The 22,288-nt window shown below is 46.5% G+C and overlaps 1 protein-coding gene across 4 annotated transcripts in view; it reads left to right on the top strand.

Moving 5' to 3' along the window:
* The window catches only part of PBK (PDZ binding kinase), a 103,442-nt gene that overhangs the window by 68,765 nt on the left and 12,389 nt on the right, over window positions 1–22,288 (top strand). For all 4 annotated transcript variants that reach the window (XM_030195546.1, XM_030195544.1, XM_030195547.1 and 1 more), the window contains exon 6: window positions 13,814–13,943. In XM_030195546.1, the coding sequence (XP_030051406.1) occupies window positions 13,814–13,943 (130 nt within the window). The remainder of the gene's footprint in view (window positions 1–13,813; window positions 13,944–22,288) is intronic.

The following is a 22,288-nucleotide window of genomic DNA, read 5'->3' as shown; positions in this document are numbered from 1 at the left end:
AGGACGTAATGGGGCAGTTCGGCAAACTGAAGAGTAGCAAATCTCCTGGACCGGATGGTATTCATCCTAGAGTACTGATAGAACTGAAAAACGAGCTTGCGGAGCTACTGCTAGTGATATGCAACTTATCCTTAAAATCGAGCGTGGTACCGGAAGATTGGAGGGTGGCCAATGTAACGCCCATTTTTAAAAAAGGCTCCAGGGGAGATCCGGGAAATTATAGACCGGTGAGTCTGACGTCGGTGCCTGGGAAAATGGTAGAGGCTATTAAAAACAAAATTACAGAGCACATCCGAGGACATGGATTACTGAGACCAAGTCAGCATGGCTTTTGTGTTGGGAAATCTTGCCTGACCAATTTACTTCAATTCTTTGAAGGAGTGAACAAACATGTGGACAAAGGGGAGTCGGTTGATATTGTGTATCTGGATTTTCAAAAGGTGTTTGACAAGGTACCTCATGAAAGGCTACAGAGGAAATTGGAGGGTCATGGGATAGGAGGAAATGTCCTATTGTGGATTAAAAACTGGTTGAAGGATAGGAAACAGAGAGTGGGGTTAAATGGGCAGTATTCACAATGGAGAAGGGTAGTTAGTGGGGTTCCTCAGGGGTCCGTGCTAGGACCGCTGCTTTTTAATATATTTATAAATGATTTAGAGATGGGAGTAACTAGCGAGGTAATTAAATTTGCTGATGACACAAAGTTATTCAAAGTCGTTAAATCACGACAGGATTGTGAAAAATTACAAGAGGACCTTACGAGACTGGGAGACTGGGCGGCTAAATGGCAGATGATGTTTAATGTGAGCAAGTGCAAGGTGATGCATGTGGGAAAAAAGAACCCGAATTATAGCTACGTCATGCAAGGTTCCACGTTAGGAGTTACGGACCAAGAAAGGGATCTGGGTGTCGTCGTCGATAACACACTGAAACCTTCTGCTCAGTGTGCTGCTGCGGCTAAGAAAGCGAATAGAATGTTGGGTATTATTAGGAAAGGTATGGAAAACAGGTGTGAGGATGTTATAATGCCGTTGTATCGCTCCATGGTGCGACCGCACCTTGAGTATTGTGTTCAATTCTGGTCGCCGCATCTCAAGAAAGATATAGTAGAATTGGAAAAGGTGCAGCGAAGGGCTACTAAAATGATAGCGGGGATGGGACGACTTCCCTATGAAGAAAGACTAAGGAGGCTAGGGCTATACAGCTTGGAGAAGAGACGGCTGAGGGGAGACATGATAGAGGTATATAAAATAATGAGTGGAGTGGAACAGGTGGATGTGAAGCTTCTGTTCACGCTTTCCAAAAATACTAGGACTAGGGGGCATGCGATGAAACTACAGTGTAGTAAATTTAAAACAAATCGGAGAAAATTTTTCTTCACCCAACATGTAATTAAACTCTGGAATTCGTTGCCGGAGAAAGTGGTGAAGGCGGTTAGCTTAGCAGAGTTTAAAAAGGGGTTGGACGGTTTCCTAAAGGACAAGTCCATAAACCGCTACTAAACGGACTTGGAAAAATCCAAAATTCCAGGAATAACATGTATAGAATGTTTGTACGTTTGGGAAGCTTGCCAGGTGCCCTTGGCCTGGATTGGCCGCTGTCGTGGACAGGATGCTGGGCTCGATGGACCCTTGGTCTTTTCCCAGTATGGCATTACTTATGTACTTATGTACGTACACAGACATGGTTACGGAGGGTGCATACTTTTATCCGTGGCACATGAATTATTTGTTGCATGTAGCACGAAAAAAAACTGCCAGAGAGAGTTAAGCACAGCTTGCTATTGGGGCCTTTAAGATGGATGTGGAGAGAATTAGTCACCGGGTGGGGGCAAGATCCAAACAGCAGCGCATTGTTGCCGCTGCAGGGCAACAATGATTTTTTGCCGGGTAGAGATGGCAGTGTTTACCGTAGGCTTAAACAGCAGGGAGTAACATTGCTGGAGAGCCTCCTACAGGAGGATGGCACAGTGATGACAGCCAGAGACTTCACAAACAAGTGCTCTGGGGGACTGATGGCATTATTTGCATATAAACAACTCTCTGACTATGTGCACAGTCTCCCACAGACAAGCTTGAAGCTTAGTTTTGGAAAGAAATTGAGGGAATTTTTAGAGAGGGATGCGGTGGGACAAGTTTCAGTAGCCTGGTTTCATAGACTACTGGAGAGAGAGAGGCCACCTAGAGAGGTAGCAGCCCGTTGGAGCAAGGATACGCAGCACCAAATATCCGAGACACTAATAACAAGGTCACTGATGGGGATAACTCGAATGGTACATAGTGCGGAATTACAAGAATGTCAATTCAGGGTGGTACATAGAGCATATTTTTCACATGCTGGTGTAGTAGATGAGGATAGATGTCAAAAATGCAAACAGGAAGGAGCAACATTTATGCATTGCATCTGGAAATGTAGGGCTATTAGACTCTTCTGGCAAAGATTGGAGACTTTCCTTAGAGGGATGCTGGGAAGCACAGTAACCATTACATTTGAAAGAATGATGTTTAATGTTGAGGGACAGTGGGGGTTGGGTACCAGGGGAGAACAAATGTTAGCAAATAAGGCATGTGTCCTGGGGGAAAAGTGTATTCTCAAGTGCTGGGTGTCTGACATGCCTCCCTCTTTCTGGTGTTGGAGGAATAAGTTTCATCAGCTCATGTTATGGGAATCAAGAGGGGCAAGGCTTTCACCAAAAAGACGAGAGAGATTTCTGAAAGTCTGACAACGATATCTTCATGTCATATCTCCCAGAGCCCGTAGCCAAATTTTGAATCAATTCTCGGGGGGTGTGGACTGGAATAGAAAGCAATAATTAGAGGGACCAGCACGCAGGGTGGGGAAGGAAGGGGAGATGAAGGGTGGGGGTATTATGGAATAACAACTTAGGATTGATTGTGGGGGGAGGGGGATAATAGCTGCATTGAAGATGATGTGAAGTATGTTTGGAGGCTGTTTACATGATGACTGGTTATGTTCTTAGTTTAGTGTGACTTGTTACAATGCTATTAAAGAATAAAAATATTGGAAATTTAAAAAGAGGGGGTACGGTGGGGTTTAAAAGATAAAAGATGGATGACACCGCAAATGGTTTACTTCTCTCTTAACATATAGAAGCTATGACTACGCTGGAGTCTTATGTATCCAGGCTATTAAATATGTTTCAGGGATGCTCTCATTAGTACAATAGTTGGAAATCAAACATATTGAGGAAAAGCAGAAGGTGGGATAGGGGGGTGGGGAGAAAATTGTTAAAATGTTTGATGACGGACTTCCACAATTATTACGATTATGGATATCTTGATGCTAGAATTACTGATTTTGCCAAATGTTGAATGTTTCTAATTCGGTTTGTCATCAATAAAAATGTTGAAACCTAAACGTCATCTGCCATTTAGCCGCCCAGTCTCGTAAGGTCCTTCTGTAATTTTTCACAATCCTGTCGTGAGTTAACGACTTTGAATAACTTTGTGTCATCAGCAAATTTAATTACCTCGCTAGTTACTCCCATCTCTAAATCATTTATAAATATATTAAAAAGCAGTGGTCCTAGCACAGACCCCTGAGGAACCCCACTAGCTACCCTTCTCCATTGTGAATACTGGCCATTTAATCCCACTCTGTTTCCTGTCCTTTAGCCAGTTTTTAGTCCACAATAGGACATTTCCTCCTATCCCATGACTCTCCAATTTCCTCTCTAGCCTTTCATGAGGTACCTTGTCAAATGCCTTTTGAAAATCCAGATACACAATATCAACCGGCTCCCCTTTGTCCACATGTTTGTTTACTCCTTCAAAGAATTGAAGTAAATTGCATCTGTCGCAATTCTTCCAGGGGTGGGCCCAGATTATCTCCGACTAGTGGATCTTGGAGGTTGTTCGAGAAGGGTATGCCTTAGAATTTGTGCGCCCTTTGTCAGACGCTTTCCTGGAATCCCCTTGCCGATCTTGCTCCAAGGGGGTTGTCGTCAAGGGTACTCTGGAAAGGCTTCTCAGCCTCTAGGCCATTTCTCCCGTTCCTGTTTCAGAACTCACGCAGGGGCAGTATTCAATTTACTTTGTAGTGCCCAAGAAGGAAGGCTCTTTCCTGCCTACTCTGGATCTCAAAGCAGTTAATTGGGCTCTCAAGGTCTCTTCTTTCCGTATGGAGACTCTCCGCTCAGTAATTGTGGCGGTCAGACCCGGAGAATTCCTGACGGCTCTAGATTTGACGGAGGCCTTTCTACATATCCCGATCCGGCTGTTACACCAGTGTTTTCTGCACTTTGCCGTTCTAGGTCAGCACTTTCAATTTCGGACTTTACCATCCAGCTTACCACAGCTCCCCGAACCTTTACCAAGGTGATGGTAGTTGTGGTGGCGGCCCTCAGGAAGGAAGGGATTCTTGTTCATCCTTATCTGGACGACTGGCTCATGAGGGCCAAATCTTTCCAGGAGAGTCTCTAAGCTGGGTAGTAAACTTCAAGAAGAGTCGTCTTCCGCCCTCGCAGTCCCTGGATTACTTGGGGGTACGTTTCGACACCCACTCGGGTCGGGTGTATCTCACAGAGGCAAGGATTGTGAAGTTGCAGTAGAGGTCTGCACGGGAGCGGGGTTTGCAGGAATCCCGCAGGTTTTCCCCCCTGGTCGGCGGGAATGCCGCGGGGACGGAAACAGACATGCGGGATTCCCGTGGGGATAGTGGATGTTCTGGCGGGATTCCCACGGGGACGCGCATATACCTTTGTTTGAGACTGGAGTGAACATAGTCTGCAGATACTTCAGTTCCACCCAGTGAACCGGGAGAACCAGACAACTGGCCTGAGAGGACACATACCGATCTCCCCATTCCTATCACCCGAAGTAAAAGGGAGCAAACAGCAGGATCCACTGTATTTTCACCCACCCCATTCTCTCCTGCACCTCGTACGAACCCTGGAGCTCACCTTTGCTCAGGAGCACGGCCATGGCGCACAGCTCAAGTTGCAGCCAGAGGGAGAGAAAAATGCAGCAGCGATCCATTTAAGCCCCGGGGGCGGTCGCCCCTTCCTCGGCTGCCACCTCCATCTCCTGCGCTTTAGGCTCACAGTCGCAGCAACATGACTAAAGAACACACACGCAAGCAGAGCTCATCCGTACCTTTGCGAGCCCACTACTGGCACTGTAACCCCAGGTGGCGCTTAGGTGGCTGCAAAAATATCCCCGGACAGCCTGCAACCTGCCCGCCCTCTGCAAACATTGGATAACGCAATGCCAGGTTCCGCCCCCTAGGTCGCTCTCTTTCACTCTGACTGGTTTTCCTCACTGCCCGTCGAGTGAGTAAGTGGTGAAAGGTGAGCGGGCGTTCACAGAGAGGTACAGTATGTGAGCCCACAGCGCTGGTTGGTGGACCGTCTTGTGACATCACAAAGTCCAGTGTATGAATCCATTGATTTATGTATGAAGAAATGCAGAGGAGCAGTTAAACATTCAGTCTACAATGAACTATACAAGAGTCAGGAGAGAAGTGCAGAGGAGCATTATTTGAATATGCAGAGTCTATAGATACTTATGGAATAGTAGATGGAGTACTAGAGGTGAGAAATGCCAAGGCGCATTTAAACATGGATACACTTCCACTTTAGTTCTGTTTCCATATTGCTGCCAGCTTCAGAATCCAGTTTTCTGTAATATCAGTGGAGCAGCAGAAGATTCAAAGCATGGTTACACGAAGATTTAAAGCACGGTTACACGAAGATTCAAAGCATGGTTACACTTTACTTTCTATGGGGACCAGCGGGGATGGAGGAGATCACTCACGGGGACGGGCGGGGACGGAGGAGATTACTCACGGGGACAGGTTAGATTCTGGCGGGGATGAGCGGGGACGCGTTTGATTCTGGTGGGGATGGGTCGCATTTCTGTCCCCGTGCAACTCTCTAAGTTGCAGTCTCTGATTCGTCAGTTCCTTCAATCATTTCGCCCATTGGACAGAGACTACCTTCAAGTCCTGGGGTCCATGGCGGCGACGATAGAGGCAGTGCCCCAGACCAGAGCCCACATGAGACCACTTCAAAGATCCTTGCTCTCCAGGTGGTCTCCTCAGAGGGATCCTTTGTGCAGAAGGCTGCCCCTTCCAGCTCAAGAGCGGGACAATCTCTGTTGGTGGCTTTGGCAGTCCAGCCTATCCAAGGGCATGCCTCTGGATGCACCGCAGTGGATCATGGTTACAACAGCTGCCAGTCTGACGGACTGGAGGCATATTGCCTGGGACAGTGTGCCCAAGGCGTCTGGATGCCGGAGAAGTGGGACCAGCTCAATCTCTCAGAGACGAGGGCAATACGCCTAGCACTGCAGACATTCTGTCCCCTCTTCGAAGGTCATCCAGTATGCATTATGTCCGACAGTTTCACAGTGGTGGCATATGTCAATCATCAAGGGGGCACAAGAAGTCTTTGATTGGAGCAAGAAGCTGCTCAGCTCTTGAGTTGGGCAGAGATTCATCTTCTGGCTCTCTTGGCTGCACACATGGCAGGGGTAGAGAATGTGCAGGCGGATTTTCTCAGTAGCAGCACTCTGGACCCCAGGGAATGGTTCCTCAGCTACGGAGCGTTCCAAGCAGTGGTACTCCGCTGGGCGCTTCCAGTCATAGATCTATTTGCCTCCGCAAACAATACAAAGGTACCAATGTTTTTCACTCGGAGAGACCTGAGAGCTCAGGGCATAGATGCCCTACTACAGCCCTGGCCAGAGGGCTTGCTGCATGCGCTCCCTCCTTGGCCGCTGATAGGTCGTCTAATCCAAAAGATAGAGGCACACGAGGGTCTAGTGATTGTGATAGCTCCGGATTGTCCTAGAAAACCCTGATACGCTGACCTTCGGAGTCTGTTGGCCGGAGTTCCACTCAAGTTCTCGGAGGGTCCCAGGCTGTTGGTTCAGGGTCCGGTAGCTCATCCGGATCCTGGTCGATTTTGTCTTGGCTCTTGAGTGGGTGAAGTTGACTAAGAGGGGTTATTCAGCTGTGGTGGTGGCCACCATGCTGAGATCACGACACCGTTCCACTTCTCTCAATTATGTTCGGACTTGGAGAGTGTTTGAGGAGTGGTGTGACGAGTCTGGTATTTCCCCTCTTTGAGCTTCTGTGGCACAGATTCTGGATTTTTTGCAACGTGGGCTCGAAAGGTCTAGCTTTGTCCTCTATTAAAGTTCAGATCCCGACTTTATCTTGTTTCAGGGTCCGGGTGCAGGGTAAGTCTCTGGCTGCTCATCCAGATGTAGTCCATTTTTTAAGGGGAGCTAACATGAGGCCTCCCGAGTGGGCTATTTTTCCCTTATGGGACCTTAACTTGGTTCTCTCGGCCTTGGCCCGTCCACCCTTTGAACCTTTGACATCCTGTACCTTGAAGGATTTGACTCTCAAGGTGTTTTTTTCTGGTGGCTATTGCGTTAGCTAGGAGAGTTTTGATATAGTGGAATTAGAAAAGGTTCAAAGAAGAAAGACTAAAATGATAAAAGGGACGGAACTCCACTCATATGAAGAAAGGCTAAAGATTTTAGGGCTCGTCAGCTTGGAAAAGAGACAGCTGAGGGAGGATATGATTGCATTTCTCCACATTAAATTTCATTTGCCATTTGGATGCCCAGTCTTCCAATTTCCTAAGGTCTTCCTGCAATATTTCACACTCTGCATACGTTTTGACAACTTTAAATAGTTTTGCGTTATCTGCAAATGTAGTCACCATACATATCATTCTGATTTGCAGATTATTTATAAATATGTTAAGATAGCATGGGTCCCAGTACAGATCCCTGCAGCACTCCATTGTTCTCCCTCCTCCACTGAGAAAAATAGTCATTTAACTCTACCCTCTGTTTTCTGTCCAATAACCAATTCATAATCCACAAAAGAACATTGCCTCCTATCCCACAACTTTTTAATTTTCTCAGGAGTCTCTCTTGAGTAACTGTCAAAATCTAGATACACTACATCAACCAGCTCACTTTTATCCACATGTTTATTCACACATTAAAAGAAATGAATCAAATTGGTGAAGCAAGACTTTCCTTGGCTTAATCCATACTGACTCTGTCCATCATAATTTTGTTTTTTATAATAGTTTCCACTATTTTCCTGAGCCGGTACGTCAAGCTCCATCTCTGGCCGTCTTCAAATGTAAGCTAAAAGCCCACCTTTTTGATGCAGCTTTTAACTCCTAACCCTTATTCACTTGTTCAGAACCCTTATTTTATCCTCACTTTAATATTCCCATCTCTTGTTTGTCCTGTTTGTCCTAATTAGATAGTAGTAGTAGTCTTCAAATTCCTTAGTGATGTAGGACAGGTAAAAGTGGATCGATTTTTCACTCTTTCAAACAATATAAAGACTAGGGGGCACTCAATGAAGTTACATGGAAATATTTTGAAAACAAATAGGAAATATTTTTTTCACTCAAAGAATAGTTAAGCTCTGGAACTTGTCGCCAAATTTCCTAAAGGAAAGTCTAAAGTCGGCTATTGGGGGAAGCCACTGCTAGCCCTGGGATGGTAGCATGGAATATTGCTAGTATTTGGGTCTCTGCCAGGTACTTGTGACCTGGATTGGCCATTGTTGGAAGCAGGATACTGAGCTAGACGGACCATTGGTCTGATCCAGTATGGCTGCTGTTGTGTTCTTATGCTTAGCTTTTGAAGGAAGAAATTACACAAAGGTCTTTTAAAAATTAGCGTTATGTGATGTGTTTTTACAGTTTGTGCTGTTCACCGAGTATTGATTTTAAACTCGAACATTCAAAATGTGAAAAATGAGAGAGAGACTGGTGGGGGAGGGGGTGGATTCCATCTTTGCTCCCAAAACACTAGGCTCTGAGTACTCCTCAGCAGCACACTGACTTTGCAGGGCTCTTTGCATTATTGATGATGTGATTACAGCTGTGTACCAGATACCTTTTGCTGTTTAGATGTCTTTCCAAATTATTAATGGTCCTGGCAGACGCTCAGCTAGAGTAATTTTAAGCAAATGAACTAATACAATTATAACTGGGAAAATACTTTATACATAGATTTTTATAAACCTTACACATCTGTAGTGTGTTTTAATGTCATAGGTGCCCCGTATAAGACCTTCCCCTTGCTGCTGCTGCTCTCGGAAGTTTCCTCCGATCCTTCCCGCCCTCAGCTGAGCTTCCCGATCGACAGCCCTCCTCTCTCCGTCTCCCCCCCCCCCCCCCCCGGCTCATGTTTAACTGTTTTACTTTCAGTGGCAGCGAGTGGCGACGGCAGTGATGAAGAAGAAAGCACTGCGGGCTCGCCTCCAGCTTCTACCTTCCCTTCCCTCACACAGTGTCCCGCCCTTGCGGAAACAGGAAATACATCATCGCAGAAGGCGGGACACTGTGTAGGGAAGGGAGAAGCTGGAGGCGAGCCTGCAGTGCTTTCTTCTTCACTGCCGTCGCCACTGAAAGTAAAAAGGTTAAACACATATTATACGCATGCGCGCGGGGGGGGGGGGGGAGGAACGGAGAACTGTCAGGGAGCTGAGGGAGGGCAGGGAAAATCGCTGGACATGGATGGGAGGGCAGAGGGAGAGAAGAGATCGCTGAAGGGGAAGGCAGGGGGAGAGAACAGATCACTGGACTTGGAGAGGAGGGCAGGGGGAGAGAAGAGATCGCTGGACATGGATGGGAGGGAGAGGGCAAGGGGAGAGAAGAGATCGCTGGACATGGATGGGAGGGGAGGGCAGGGGGAGAGGAGATCGTTGGACATGGAGGGGAGGGCAGGGGGAGAGAAGAGATCACTGGACAGGAGAGGAAGGGAGGGCAGGGGAGAGAACAAATTTGCTGGATATGGATGGATGGAGGAGAGGGCAGGGGAGAATGGAGAGTTCCTGGACATGGATTGAGGGCAGGGGAGAGAGAAGAATTGCTGAACATGTATGATGAGGGCAGGGGAGAGAGGAGAATTGCTGAACATGTATGGATGAATGGGAGGGGGCAGGGGAGAGAGAACATTTGCTGGATATGGGTGGATGGAGGAGAGGGCAGGGGGGAATGGAGAGTTGCTGGACGGATGGATGGAGGGGAGGGAAGTCAGGAAGGAGATGCACATGGATGGAGGGGAGGGAAGAGAGGAGAAATGCTGGACATGGAGTGGAGGGCAGGGAAGAGAGGAGAAATGCTGGACATGGATGGAGGGGAGGGTAGACAGGAAGTAGATGCACATGGTTGGAGGGGAGGGGAGTGAGGAGAAATGCTGGATATGGATGGAGGGAAAACTGCTGAATTTAAGGGCTGGCTCGGAACACTTTGAGGGCAGATACTGAAACTCGAAGGACAGGGACAGGGCTACAGATGGTAGACAGGATGCATAAGGACACAGGAGGATGGTGGACATGGTGAGAGAAAAAATATCAAATGGAAAGAAGACACTGCATAAAACAGAAGTCACTGGGACCAAAGCAAATAGAAAAACTAAATGATCAGACAGCAATGGTAGAAAAAAGTATTTTATTCAAAATTTATTAATTGGAATATGTCAGCTGATGGACCTAACTAAATACCGACCATAGGGACGACTTCCCTATGAAGAAAGACTAAGGAGGCTAGGGCTATACAGCTTGGAGAAGAGACGGCTGAGGGGAGACATGATAGAGGTATATAAAATAATGAGTGGAGTGGAACAGGTGGATGTGAAGCTTCTGTTCACGCTTTCCAAAAATACTAGGACTAGGGGGCATGCGATGAAACTACAGTGTAGTAAATTTAAAACAAATCGGAGAAAATTTTTCTTCACCCAACGTGTAATTAAACTCTGGAATTCGTTGCCGGAGAAAGTGGTGAAGGCGGTTAGCTTAGCAGAGTTTAAAAAGGGGTTGGACGGTTTCCTAAAGGACAAGTCCATAAACCGCTACTAAACGGACTTGGAAAAATCCAAAATTCCAGGAATAACATGTATAGAATGTTTGTACGTTTGGGAAGCTTGCCAGGTGCCCTTGGCCTGGATTGGCCGCTGTCGTGGACAGGATGCTGGGCTCGATGGACCCTTGGTCTTTTCCCAGTATGGCATTACTTATGTACTTATGTACTTATGTATAGTAGCATCTATTCCACTCATGACCAAACTCATGGAAGGCATAGTGACGAAACAACTTACTGGATACCTAAATAAACACTCAATTCTGCACAAGTCCCAATCAGGATTTCGGACGAACCACAGCACTGAAACTGTACTAGTATCTGCAATGAACTCAGTCAAACAAGCAATTGCGACAGGCAACAACATCCTCCTCCTGCAATTCGACATGTCCAGTGCCTTTGACATGGTCAACCATGAAATACTAATACATATACTAGAATACTTTGGAGTAGGAGGCACTGTTCTCAAATGGTTTAAAGGATTCTTGACCACAAGATCATACCAAGTAATAACGAATGGGGACAGATCACCTCCATGGATACCGGAATGTGGAGTACCCCAGGGATCCCCTCTCTCACCAACATTATTCAACCTAATGATGACACCTCTAGCCAAACTACTAACCAATCAAAACCTCAACCCCCCTATGCAGATGATGTCACAATTTACATCCCATTCAAACAAGATCTAAATGAAATCACCAACGAGATCAACCAAAGCCTCCAAATAATGCACACCTGGGCAAATGCATTCCAACTAAAACTTAACACAGAGAAAACACAATGTCTTGTACTCACCTCACAACATAACACAAAAAACTTCGATGCCATAATAACACCATACTGTTCTCTTCCGGTCTCACAAAACTTGAAAATTCTCGGAATCACCATTGATCGAAACCTCACCCTTGATACCCACGTGAAAAACACAACGAAAAAGATGTTCTACACCATGTGGAAACTTAAGAGTAAAACCTTTCTTCCCGAGATACATCTTCCGTACCCTGGTACAATCAATGGTAATAAGCCATCTGGACTACTGCAACGCACTATATGCAGGGTGCAAAGAACAGACAATCAAAAAAACTCCAAACTGCCCAGAATACAGCCGCCAGACTCGTATTGAGAAAAACTCCACTGGCTTCCACTTAAAGAGCACATTGCGTTCAAGATCTGCACGATTGTACACAAAATCATTCATGCAGATGCCCCAATCTATATGCTAAACCTCATGGACCTACCTCCCAGAAACGCCACAAGATCATCCCGCAAATTTCTCAACCTGCACTACCCCAGCTGCAAAGGACTTAAATACAAGCTGATGCACGCCACTACTTTCTCTTACAAGAGCACGCAGATATGGAATGCATTACCTACAGACCTGAAAGCAATCAAAGAAACAACTGTTTCGAAAATCTCTGAAAACATTCTTCTTCAACAAGGCCTACAATGAAAACCTATAACTTCACTAAGTCCACTCAATTATGAACGCACACCCTATATATGAGTGGGAAAGCAAAGCCTACCATGAGTGGGAAAGCGCGGGGTACAAATGTAATAAAATAAATATAAATACCTCAACAACTCTCTTCCTTCTTCCCTCTCCCCTTCCTTAATCGCTACACATAATTAACTGTATCTGGTATCCAGCTATGACAATGTTATCAAATCTATGTAAGCCACATTGAGCCTGCAAATAGGTAGGATACAAATGCAATAAATAATAATAATAATAATAAACTTTCCAGTTCAGTATTTTGCCTTCATATCTGTGTCATGTGTTTTTCATGTGTGATCAAGGTGCAGTATTCTGGTAGCATGTAGTATGCATTGCAGCCCTTTTTGTTTTCATTAGGTTGTGTACTGGCATTTTAGAGCCCGGTGTAATTGCAGTGCTGCCTTTCCACACATAAGGTTGTAGCTCGTCCTGTCCTTGGAATTAGTGCTGTTATGGTTTGGTAAGGTTATGAGTGTGTTTTTGCACAAGTTTGTGTATAGTATTTTGCAGTGGAGAGATTGTGTGTTGGCCTTACTGAGGTGGCACCAAAACATCAGAAAGGGTGTAGAGTCTAAATCATGACACACTACCTCTTGAAGGATCTACATATGGTCGCTAATAAAAAGGAGCTCATTGTGAACACTATCCACCCTAAAAGGGTGTTTTGTGGCTCTACATGAGAATTGTGATATTATGATCCCTTGTTTCATATTGTTGACGGTCTGCATTTTCCATATGGGTGGTATATTGGTGTATTAGGGTCTGCCCAGTGTAATATTTGTTACATTAAGGTTCTGAGCGTGTTTTTGCACAAATTTGTGCATAGTAACATAACATACATAGTAGGTGACGGCAGAAAAAGACCTGTACGGTTCATCCAGTCTGCCCAACAAGATAAACTCATATGCGCTACTTTATATGTGTACCTGACCTTGATGTTTTGCAGTTCAGCGATTTGTGGTTAGTATATGCTTTGAGCAACCACTTTATTCTTTGACATATGATACATATCTAATATCTAAATTTAATAAAAGGTATTAATTGTGACTATTTTATTTTTACTTATTTTTTTTCTGTGTTGTCTGACAATTATGGATGTAAGCTCCGCCCCTGCCCCCCACCTCTATTCCCACCCCCTTTAGCCTCCCCAAACAGTTGGGCCACCGACCGCCTATGTTTAATGTCATTATCCACAATGAGCTACTATTGATAAGACAATCCTATTCAGCATACAGGGGGGGAAAGAAAACTACACATGGGGAGTTTCCGAATAGGAAATCATTGCATCACATAAAACGGTGTATGTTAAAGAATATGGGAAATGTTGCACACAGCAATTTTAATCTCCCTACACAAAAGGATAAAACCTTTCATAGACAGGATTTAAAAATTCTGAATTTAACATTAAACACTAGTGACTTATGGTAACTTGCATTGTATTTGCCTTTCAGTATCTACACAATGAAAAGAAACTACTCCATGGTGATATCAAGTCCTCTAATGTTGTCATTAAAGGTGATTTTGAGACCATTAAAATCTGTGATGTTGGAGTATCCCTGCCACTGGATGAGAACATGATGGGTAAGTTGTAAATGAAAAATACATATCTAGGAATCTAAACAATAACAATAACTTTCTCGTACATTATTGAAAAATGCATATAGAAAGTTTAATACAAACTATAAAACAATAATACAAAATTAACAAAATACAAATTATTTATTGAATCAAACAATAACACATTATAAAAAGTGCACTGAAGTTTCCACCATTTCTTTATACATATTATTGCAAATTAGCTAAATTTAAATAAAAAGTCCTTCCATGTTCAACCCTTCACTGAATCTGGATCCAAATACTATCTAATTGTGACAATTCTTCAGCTGGTAAAAATAATCTTCTCACATCAAATATCCAACATTTGTATCACTTGTCTGAAGATCATTAAGTTGTAAGAATGTCTCCAGTCCATAAGATGTTTCCAATCTTTAAAATATCTCCAATCATTAAAGATATTTTCCAGCCTGACACAAATTTGTGTTTCACGACAAAAAAAGAGAGTTAATGTCAGTATGTGTCTAACTCTTTAAGCAAGTGTCTTCTTCCCACAAGCCGATTTGTGCCCCCTTTGACCCTGCTAATGTAAGCTCTGTGAAGTATTTTATACTGCATTTCCTGCAGGTTTGCATCCTAAGTAATCTCATAAATATTTTAGAGAAAAAAAACAACAACATTCAGTTTGCAGGTCCATTCTTCTGCTAATTTGGCCATTGAGTTGCCCCCTGCTAATCTCTACCAATCTTGTACCAAGTGGCCAGCTTATTAAGAGGGAAGAATTGTCACTACTTTGTTAGGGTCACTATACTCCCATTTCCAATTATATTATTGCAAAGAGGGCAGTAAATGAGAATTGAGTATCATCCATTTTGTTTTAACTTGTTCAAAGGAGGGAAAGGAGCCTCCTCCCAGTTGGGGCAGAGAACCCAAGTTCTTACAATCCTCCTCCACTCATCTAGCAAATACGGATCCTCCCATGCCTGGCTTAGTATAGGTTGTGTGTTATGATTAGAATAGACAATGCCCCCTGTAAGATCGTTATCTTTTAGCGTGGAATGGTGGCTTACCAACCAAATTGGCCTCAGAAAGTCAGTACACATCTCAACTGTCCCCCTTCACCAACCTACCTATAGTATGTAGTGCTACAGAAAAAGGTCGGTGCACATTATTCTGCCCAAAATCCTTTTGGTGAAAATTTTTCATATCATGTACACACCTCATATACCCAGCGTGTCATCAAAGCCACATTATATAGCCAAAGATCCAGCAAGCTTAGACCCTCTTGGTTTTTATGTAATGCTAATTTTTGATAGCTTATTCTAGCATTTTGTTCCATATAAAGCCCAAAGGAGGAATCTAAATTTCAGTTCATCACTTCATGGATATAGTAGCTTTGAAAGCAGCACTGTTTTCTCAAGCACAGCATGGCCCATCCATGATCATGACAGATTCTGCCATTTAAGGCACAGATGTTGAATTTTTTCTATAGCATCAATCACATTATCCCTTCGGGCAGACTGGATGGAGGGTACGGGTCTTTATCTGCTGTCATCTACTTTGTTACATTGCACTTGTACAAAACATGTTGGCTGAGACTTAATATGATCCCCCAAATATTTCAATTGGTCTTTCGCCATTCCAGTCACTATTTTATGCCTGTGACAGCCCCTCTCCAGTGTCTAGCACCAATGCCTCTGATTTTCATAATTGATTTTAAGTCCTGTAAAGATCCCGAATGTGTTAAGTGCCATAATACGCTGCATATTAGCATCAGCTTTAGATAGATACATACAGAAGTATATCAGTGAAAAGGCATTCCTTGGCACCTATGAATAGCCTTTTAATAACTTGGTCGATATAATTTCATGGCCAGGGGTTCTAGGGCTAGAAGAAAAAGAGGAGGAGCTAGAGGGCACCCCTGTCACATCCCTCTTTGGAGTTCGAAATCTCTGCCCCGATTTATAAGCAACTGTGCCACAGGCTCATAATAGAGAGCAAGGAGCCAGATCAGAAAAATCCCCACAAATCCCATACTTCCCTAACACCCAAAAGAGATACTGCCATGACACCATGTTGAATGCTTTTTCTGTGTCTAAGCTGGCAATGATAGCTCTGTCAAGCGCCACGCTTTCAGTTAGCATAGCTGCCAGTACTTTTAACAGATTTATAAAGGCATAGGGACCGGGCACAAAGCCAATTTGTCTTCCTTAATAAATAATGGGAGATATCTGTTCACTCTATTAGCAAAGGCAGCTGCAATGAAATTGGTCTGTACGATCCAAGATGGTCCAGTGCTCTCCCTGGTTTTAGGAAGATTACCACTTTTTCCGATTTTTGCCTAAGTCCAAACTTCCCGCTAACCAGAACTCCATTGCACATACCTTGCATGAGGCCAACAATCAGGTATTTAAAAAAAAATTTATAAAATTCTGGGCCCAAGCCATATGACCCTGGGGTTTTGAACAATTTGAATTTTTTTATTGCAACTTCGGTTTCTTTAGATGATATGAGCTTGTGAAGAACCTTGATTTGGTTATCTGTCAATCGTGAGATAATAAGCTGTCAAAAAAAATGTTCTTTGCCTTCTTCATCTCCGGGGTGGTGCACATAAAGTGTTTTGTAAAGATCTACAAACTCTTGCATTATAGCAGTGGGCTGCTTATGTTCTATCCCTTTATTAATTTCTAATGTGGGTTATCATTTTCAGGTTTTATAAGGTCTAACTAGTTTTGCAAGTAACCTCCCTGTTTTGTTTCCCCAGCAATGCAGATTATATTTCTGAAAATAAATTGTTCATTTTGCCCTTTGTCATAATGGCTCATCTAGTTTTTTTTTTCTTTGCCTCCCATTTTCAGTTTTACCTTTTGTCCCTGGCAACCTCCCAGTACGTCATTGAACCTATCTCGCCATTATTTATATGTTTCATAGTCCTGCTATTGCTGCCTAAGATAGGTGTGAAATTTCTGATAAAGATACCGTGATGGTGGCATTTTCCAGATGCATTTGTTCCGTTGATTAATAAGACTAAGTTCAAGTAATATGGGTGCATGATCAGATGTTGTGGGGGTAAAAATGTAAATTTACTTAGCTTGGTGAATAAGGATTCAGAAAGCAACAAGTAGTCTAGCCTAGCATACACATTATGGGTATTAGAAAAGAATGTAAATTCTAACTCTGTTGGGTTCCTTGTTCACCACTTATCTATCGGCTCCAACTCATGAAACAGAAATTCCTCAGCAACCCTCCAGACCGGTCAAGACGCTTGGGTTATGCATGCCTACCAGCAGAGGGAGACTGAGAACACTAACTTCAAACTGAGTACATATAACCTGTGCCTAGCCATCTATCTCCAGTATTTTCTCAGTCTCAGCAGAGGGTAGACATGCAGCCTGTGCAGCTTGTCCGGTCTGGTAGGATTTAGGTTCCTTGTTGAGAGATTAGTTAATTTTCAATTGTTTTCTTGGAGAACAGTGTTAATCCCTGTGCCTGGAATTCTGTGGTGTGCAAGGGGTTGGTAGGTCCGGTGGGGCCTGCCATTGTCCCCTCTGGGGTGTCACACCCGGGTGGCCGGGTCCCTCCCCCTGACTGGCTGTCCCGTTTTGGGCAGCGTTGTGCCTCGGCTGCAGTGTTAATCCTGCAGCCTTGAGTGCCAAACAGATTATAGCAGCAGGGCTCAAATAAAGTAAAAAAAAAAAAAAAAGAGCACACCTCGTGTAGAGAGATGCAGGAGCTGCACTCCGGTGTTTCCGGAGTTGTTCATCCGGTCTGGGAGAGCTGAGCCAGTATTTAAGCGCCGGTGAGTGTTATTCTTTTTATTTTCGCCAGTTTGTTATAATCAGCTGTTTCTGAGGCACGAGTATGTTGGGGAAGTTGCTTCGTTGCCGGCTGTGTGCGCGTCGGGGTGTAGACGCGGTTGGCGGTCCCTGCCGGTTTTGTGGAGAGCCCAAGGGCCAATCCCTCGCGCCACCGGTGTTAGCGGCGGAGGTTCCTTCTGCTGGATCGCAGGAGGTTTGTGTGGCTCAGTTTGGTGCTTCAGCAGCGGTCCCGATTTTGGCGGGAACCGCCGCCATCTTGGATTCGGGTTCTTTGGGTGCTGAGACGGTGGTGGGGCCACAGTCTCTCCCGATTTCGAGTCACTCTGGGGGGGAGGCCTCGGGCAGCATGGGGTTCCCTCCGGAGTTTGTTTGGAGTTTGTTTCAGGCTTGGAAGGCGGGCCCGTCGCATGCGGAGTCCCTTAGTCCCGGGATGGGGGGGGGGGGGGGGGCTACCGCTAAAAGACCACGGGTGGAGTGGTCTGAAGATGTAGAGGTTTTTTCTCCTCCGGACTCTGAGGGCGATTTTAGCCCTCTGGAGGAGGAGGAGGGGTCGGTTGCAGGTCAGGATGCGGATCTGGCTTTGCCAGGGGAAGACCCTTCGGTGGTTCGGATTTTTCACCGGGATGAATTGTCTGAACTTATTGATCAGGTATCGGCCACTTTAAAATTTGATCCTGCGGCAGTTCCCCTAGGGGATGGGAAGCAGGTGGATCCATTGGTTAAGGGGATCAGGCGGGTCTCTCGCTCTTTTCCTATGAATACGGACTTGAGAGACATGATCACGCAGGAGTGGCATTCGCCGGAGGCTCAATGTAAAGTGGCTCGGGCTATGACCAAGCTCTATCCTCTCAAGCCCCCGACGGTAGATGCCGTGGTGACGGCAGTGACTAAGGCTACTGCTATTCCAGTCGATGGGGGGGGCCACGTTGCGGGACCCTCAGGATAGGAAATTGGAGACCTTCCTAAAGCGGAGTTTTGATCTGTCTGCTTTGGCGTTGCAAGCGTCTGTTTGTGGAGGTCTGGTGGCTCGGGCATGTTTTCGCTGGGCTGAGAGGCTCCTGGATAGCCCGCAGGCTGATAGGGCTTTTCTTGTTCAAGATTTGGCCAAGTTGGAGATGGGGTCGTCCTTTCTTGGCAGATGCGCTGTACGATTTGTTGAGGGCATCTGCAAAGAACATGACCTTTGCGGTGGCTGCTCGGCGGGCCCTGTGGTTGCGGGGCTGGGTGGCCGATGCCGCCTCCAAGGCTAAACTTTGTTCCCTTCCTTTTAAAGGCTCTTTGCTTTTCGGGGAGGAGTTGGATAAGTTGGTGAAGGGTCTTGATGATGCTAAGGCCCCTCGGCTTCCTGAGCTTCGTCCTAAGGTTTCTAAGGGGGCTGTGGTGCGCGGTCGGTTTCAGGAGGCTCGGCGGTATCGGCCCGGTAGGTCTTCTGGGGGGACTAGGGGTCAGTTTTTCCAGAGAACCCAGTCCTTTCGAGGTGGCTGTCGCGGGGGTCGAGGATCCTCTTCGGGAGCAACCAGTACGTCCCGTGTGTCTCAATGATGGTTTGGGGACCCAGCCTCTGGTTCGCGTGGGGGCTCGCTTACGCTTGTTTTACCAGAGGTGGGTCCAGATCACGTCAGACCAGTGGGTGCTGCAGATAGTGAGAGACGGGTACGCTCTAGAATTCGACAGACCCCTTTCCGATTTCTTTCTCGTGTCTCCTTGTCATTCAAGATGCAAGGCAAGAGCAGTGCGGGCCACTCTGTCGCGTCTAATCGGTTTAGGGGCGGTGGTACCTGTCCCCATGGTAGAAAGAGGAGCGGGTTGTTATTCCATTTACTTCATGGTACCCAAGAAAGAAGAGGGTTCCTTCCGGCCCATTTTAGACCTCAAGAAGGTCAATGCAGCCCTAAAGGTTCCCTCCTTTCGGATGGAGACGTTACGCTTAGTCATTGTAGCGGTGCAAGAAGGAGAGTTTCTGACTTCTTTAGACCTGACAGAGGCTTACTTACACATCCCCATTCTAGAGGCGCATCAGCGTTTTCTTCGCTTTGTGGTTTTAGGGAGGCATTTTCAGTTTTGTGCGCTTCCGTTTGGCCTGGCAACAGCGCCTCGCACCTTTTCCAAGGTGATGGTGGTGGTGGCGGCAGCGCTGCGCTTGCAGGGCATTTTGGTTCATCTGTATCTGGATGATTGGTTGATTCGGGCCAAATCAAGGTCGGAGAGCGAGGAGGCCACCGGCCGTGTGGTGACCTTCTTGCAGTCGCTGGGTTGGGTTGTCAATCTGGCCAAGAGTCACCTGGTGCCTTCCCAGTCCCTGGAGTATCTGGGAGTTTGTTTTGACACGAAGAAAGGCCAGGTGTCTTTGACAACTCCTCGCATCTCCAAGCTGCAGGAACAGATTCGTCAGCTCCGAGCGCAGAGGGCGCCTTCGGCTCGGGCGGATCTTCAGGTGTTGGGTCTGATGGCAGCAACAATAGAGGTGGTTCCTTGGGCCAGGGCCCGTATGAGAGAATTACAGAGAGCTTTGTTGTCTCGTTGGTCTCCTCAGTCTCAGGGCCTGGAGGAGAGTTTCCCTCTGTCGGCGGCTGCCCGTCGCAGCCTTCGCTGGTGGCTCCACTCTCCGAATCTAGCGAAGGGCATGCCGCTGGACACTTCCAATTGGACGGTACTGACCACGGATACGAGTCTCTCAGGCTGGGGGGCGCATTGCCTGGGTCAGGTAGCCCAAGGACGTTGGAGGAAGCGGCTTGGTCCATCAATCGCCTTGAGACTCTAGCAATTCGGTTGGCTCTTCGGTCCTTTCAGAGCCTTCTAGAAGGCAAGGCAGTCAGGGTTCTTTCTGGCAATGCCACGGCCGTCGCATATGTAAATCGGCAGGGGTGAACGAAGAGCCAAGCGTTAGCTGTGGAGGCGGCGGAGTTAATGTTGTGGGCAGAAGCTCATCTTCAGGGTCTCTCAGCGGGCCACGTGGCAGGGGTGGACAACGTGAGCACGGATTTTCTAAGCAGGCACACGTTAGATCCCGGAGAGTGGTCTCTCCATCCCTCAGTGTTCAATCGGCTGGTGTTGGAGTGGGGTCGGCCGGTGCTGGATCTCATGGCATCGGCCGACAACGCTCAGGTCTCTCGCTTCTTCAGTCGTCGAAGAGATCCTCGGGCCGAGGGCATCGACGCGTTAGTTCTCCCGTGGCTGACTCAACAGTTGCTCTATGTGTTTCCGCCGTGGCCTCTGGTGGGCCACGTGGTGCAGTGGATCGGGCGCCATGCAGGGCTAGTGGTTCTGATTGCGCCCAATTGGCCTCTGTGTCCGTGGTACGGAGACCTGGTTCGGTTGTTAGTGCAGGCTCCGATTCCGTTGGTGCCCGGGGTGAGATTGGTTCAGGGGCCGATCGAGATGGCCGACCCCTCTCCATTCTCGCTTACGGCCTGGCTCTTGAGAGGCTCAGATTAAGGAAGAGAGGTTTGTCAGCCAGGGTAATTGATATGTTGCGTTCTCGTAAGAGGCCTACTTCTTTGGCTTATGTGCGGGTGTGGCGCATTTTCTAGAATTGGTGTCAAGAGCGGGATTATGTTCCTCTGCGTGTTTCGATCGCGGAAGTTTTGGAGTTCCTGCAGGATGGTCTTGACAGGGGACTCTCGCTCTCTTCCCTGAAAGTGCAGGTTTCAGCTTTGTCTTGTTTCCGTGGAAAGATTCAGGGGATTTCCTTGGTGGCTTCGCCAGACGTGGGGCGGTTCTTGAAAGCTGTCAAGTTGCTTTGCCCGCCTCGTCGTCTGACTGTTCTGCCTTGGGATTTGATTTGGTCTTGGAGGCTCTGGTAGGCCCTCCGTTTGAACCATTGGCTTCCGTCACGTGTAAAGATCTTACTTTGAAGACGGTGTTACTGGTGGCCATAGCTTCGGCGCGTAGAATTTCTGAGCTTCAGGCTTTGTCTTGTAGAGAGCCTTTTCTCTCCTTTGCTAAGGAGAAAGTGACTTTGCGGACAGTTCCTTCGTTTGTTCCTAAGGTGGTATCCTCCTTTCATGTAAATCAGGTGATTTCGTTGCCAGTGTTGGGGGATAGGTCTGGTGATCTCTCTCAACGTCGTTTGGCTAAGTTGGATGTTCGACGCATTTTACGGTCGTATTTGAGCAGAACTCGGGATTTTTGAGCGTCGGATCGTTTGTTCGTTTTGTTTGGAGGTCCCAGGAAGGGTGAAGCGGCTTCCAAGGCTACTCTGGCTAGATGGTTGAAGGAGACTATTGCCTCGGCGTATTTGTTGAAGCGTCGGGCAGTCCCCGCGGTACTAAAGGCACACTCTACTCAGGGGGGTAGCTGCCTCCTGGGCGGAAAGTAGTTTTATTCCTCCGCAGGACGTTTGTAAGGCGGTGGCGTGGTCGTCCATTCATTCTTTTGTAAAGCATTATAGAAATGATGTGCAGGCAAAAGAGGATGCTCGGTTTGGAGCGGCTGTGTTGTCTTCCGCTTTTCGTGTGTCCCACCCTTAATTTGTCTACTGCTTTGGTACTTCCCAAGCGTCTTGACCGGTCTGGAGGGTTGCTGAGGAAGGTGAAATTAGACCTTACCTGCTAA

Source organism: Microcaecilia unicolor, chromosome 3, assembly GCF_901765095.1.
Source record: "Microcaecilia unicolor chromosome 3, aMicUni1.1, whole genome shotgun sequence".
Lineage (NCBI taxonomy): Eukaryota > Metazoa > Chordata > Amphibia > Gymnophiona > Siphonopidae > Microcaecilia > Microcaecilia unicolor.
This window is presented reverse-complemented; position numbering and strand designations above follow the sequence as displayed.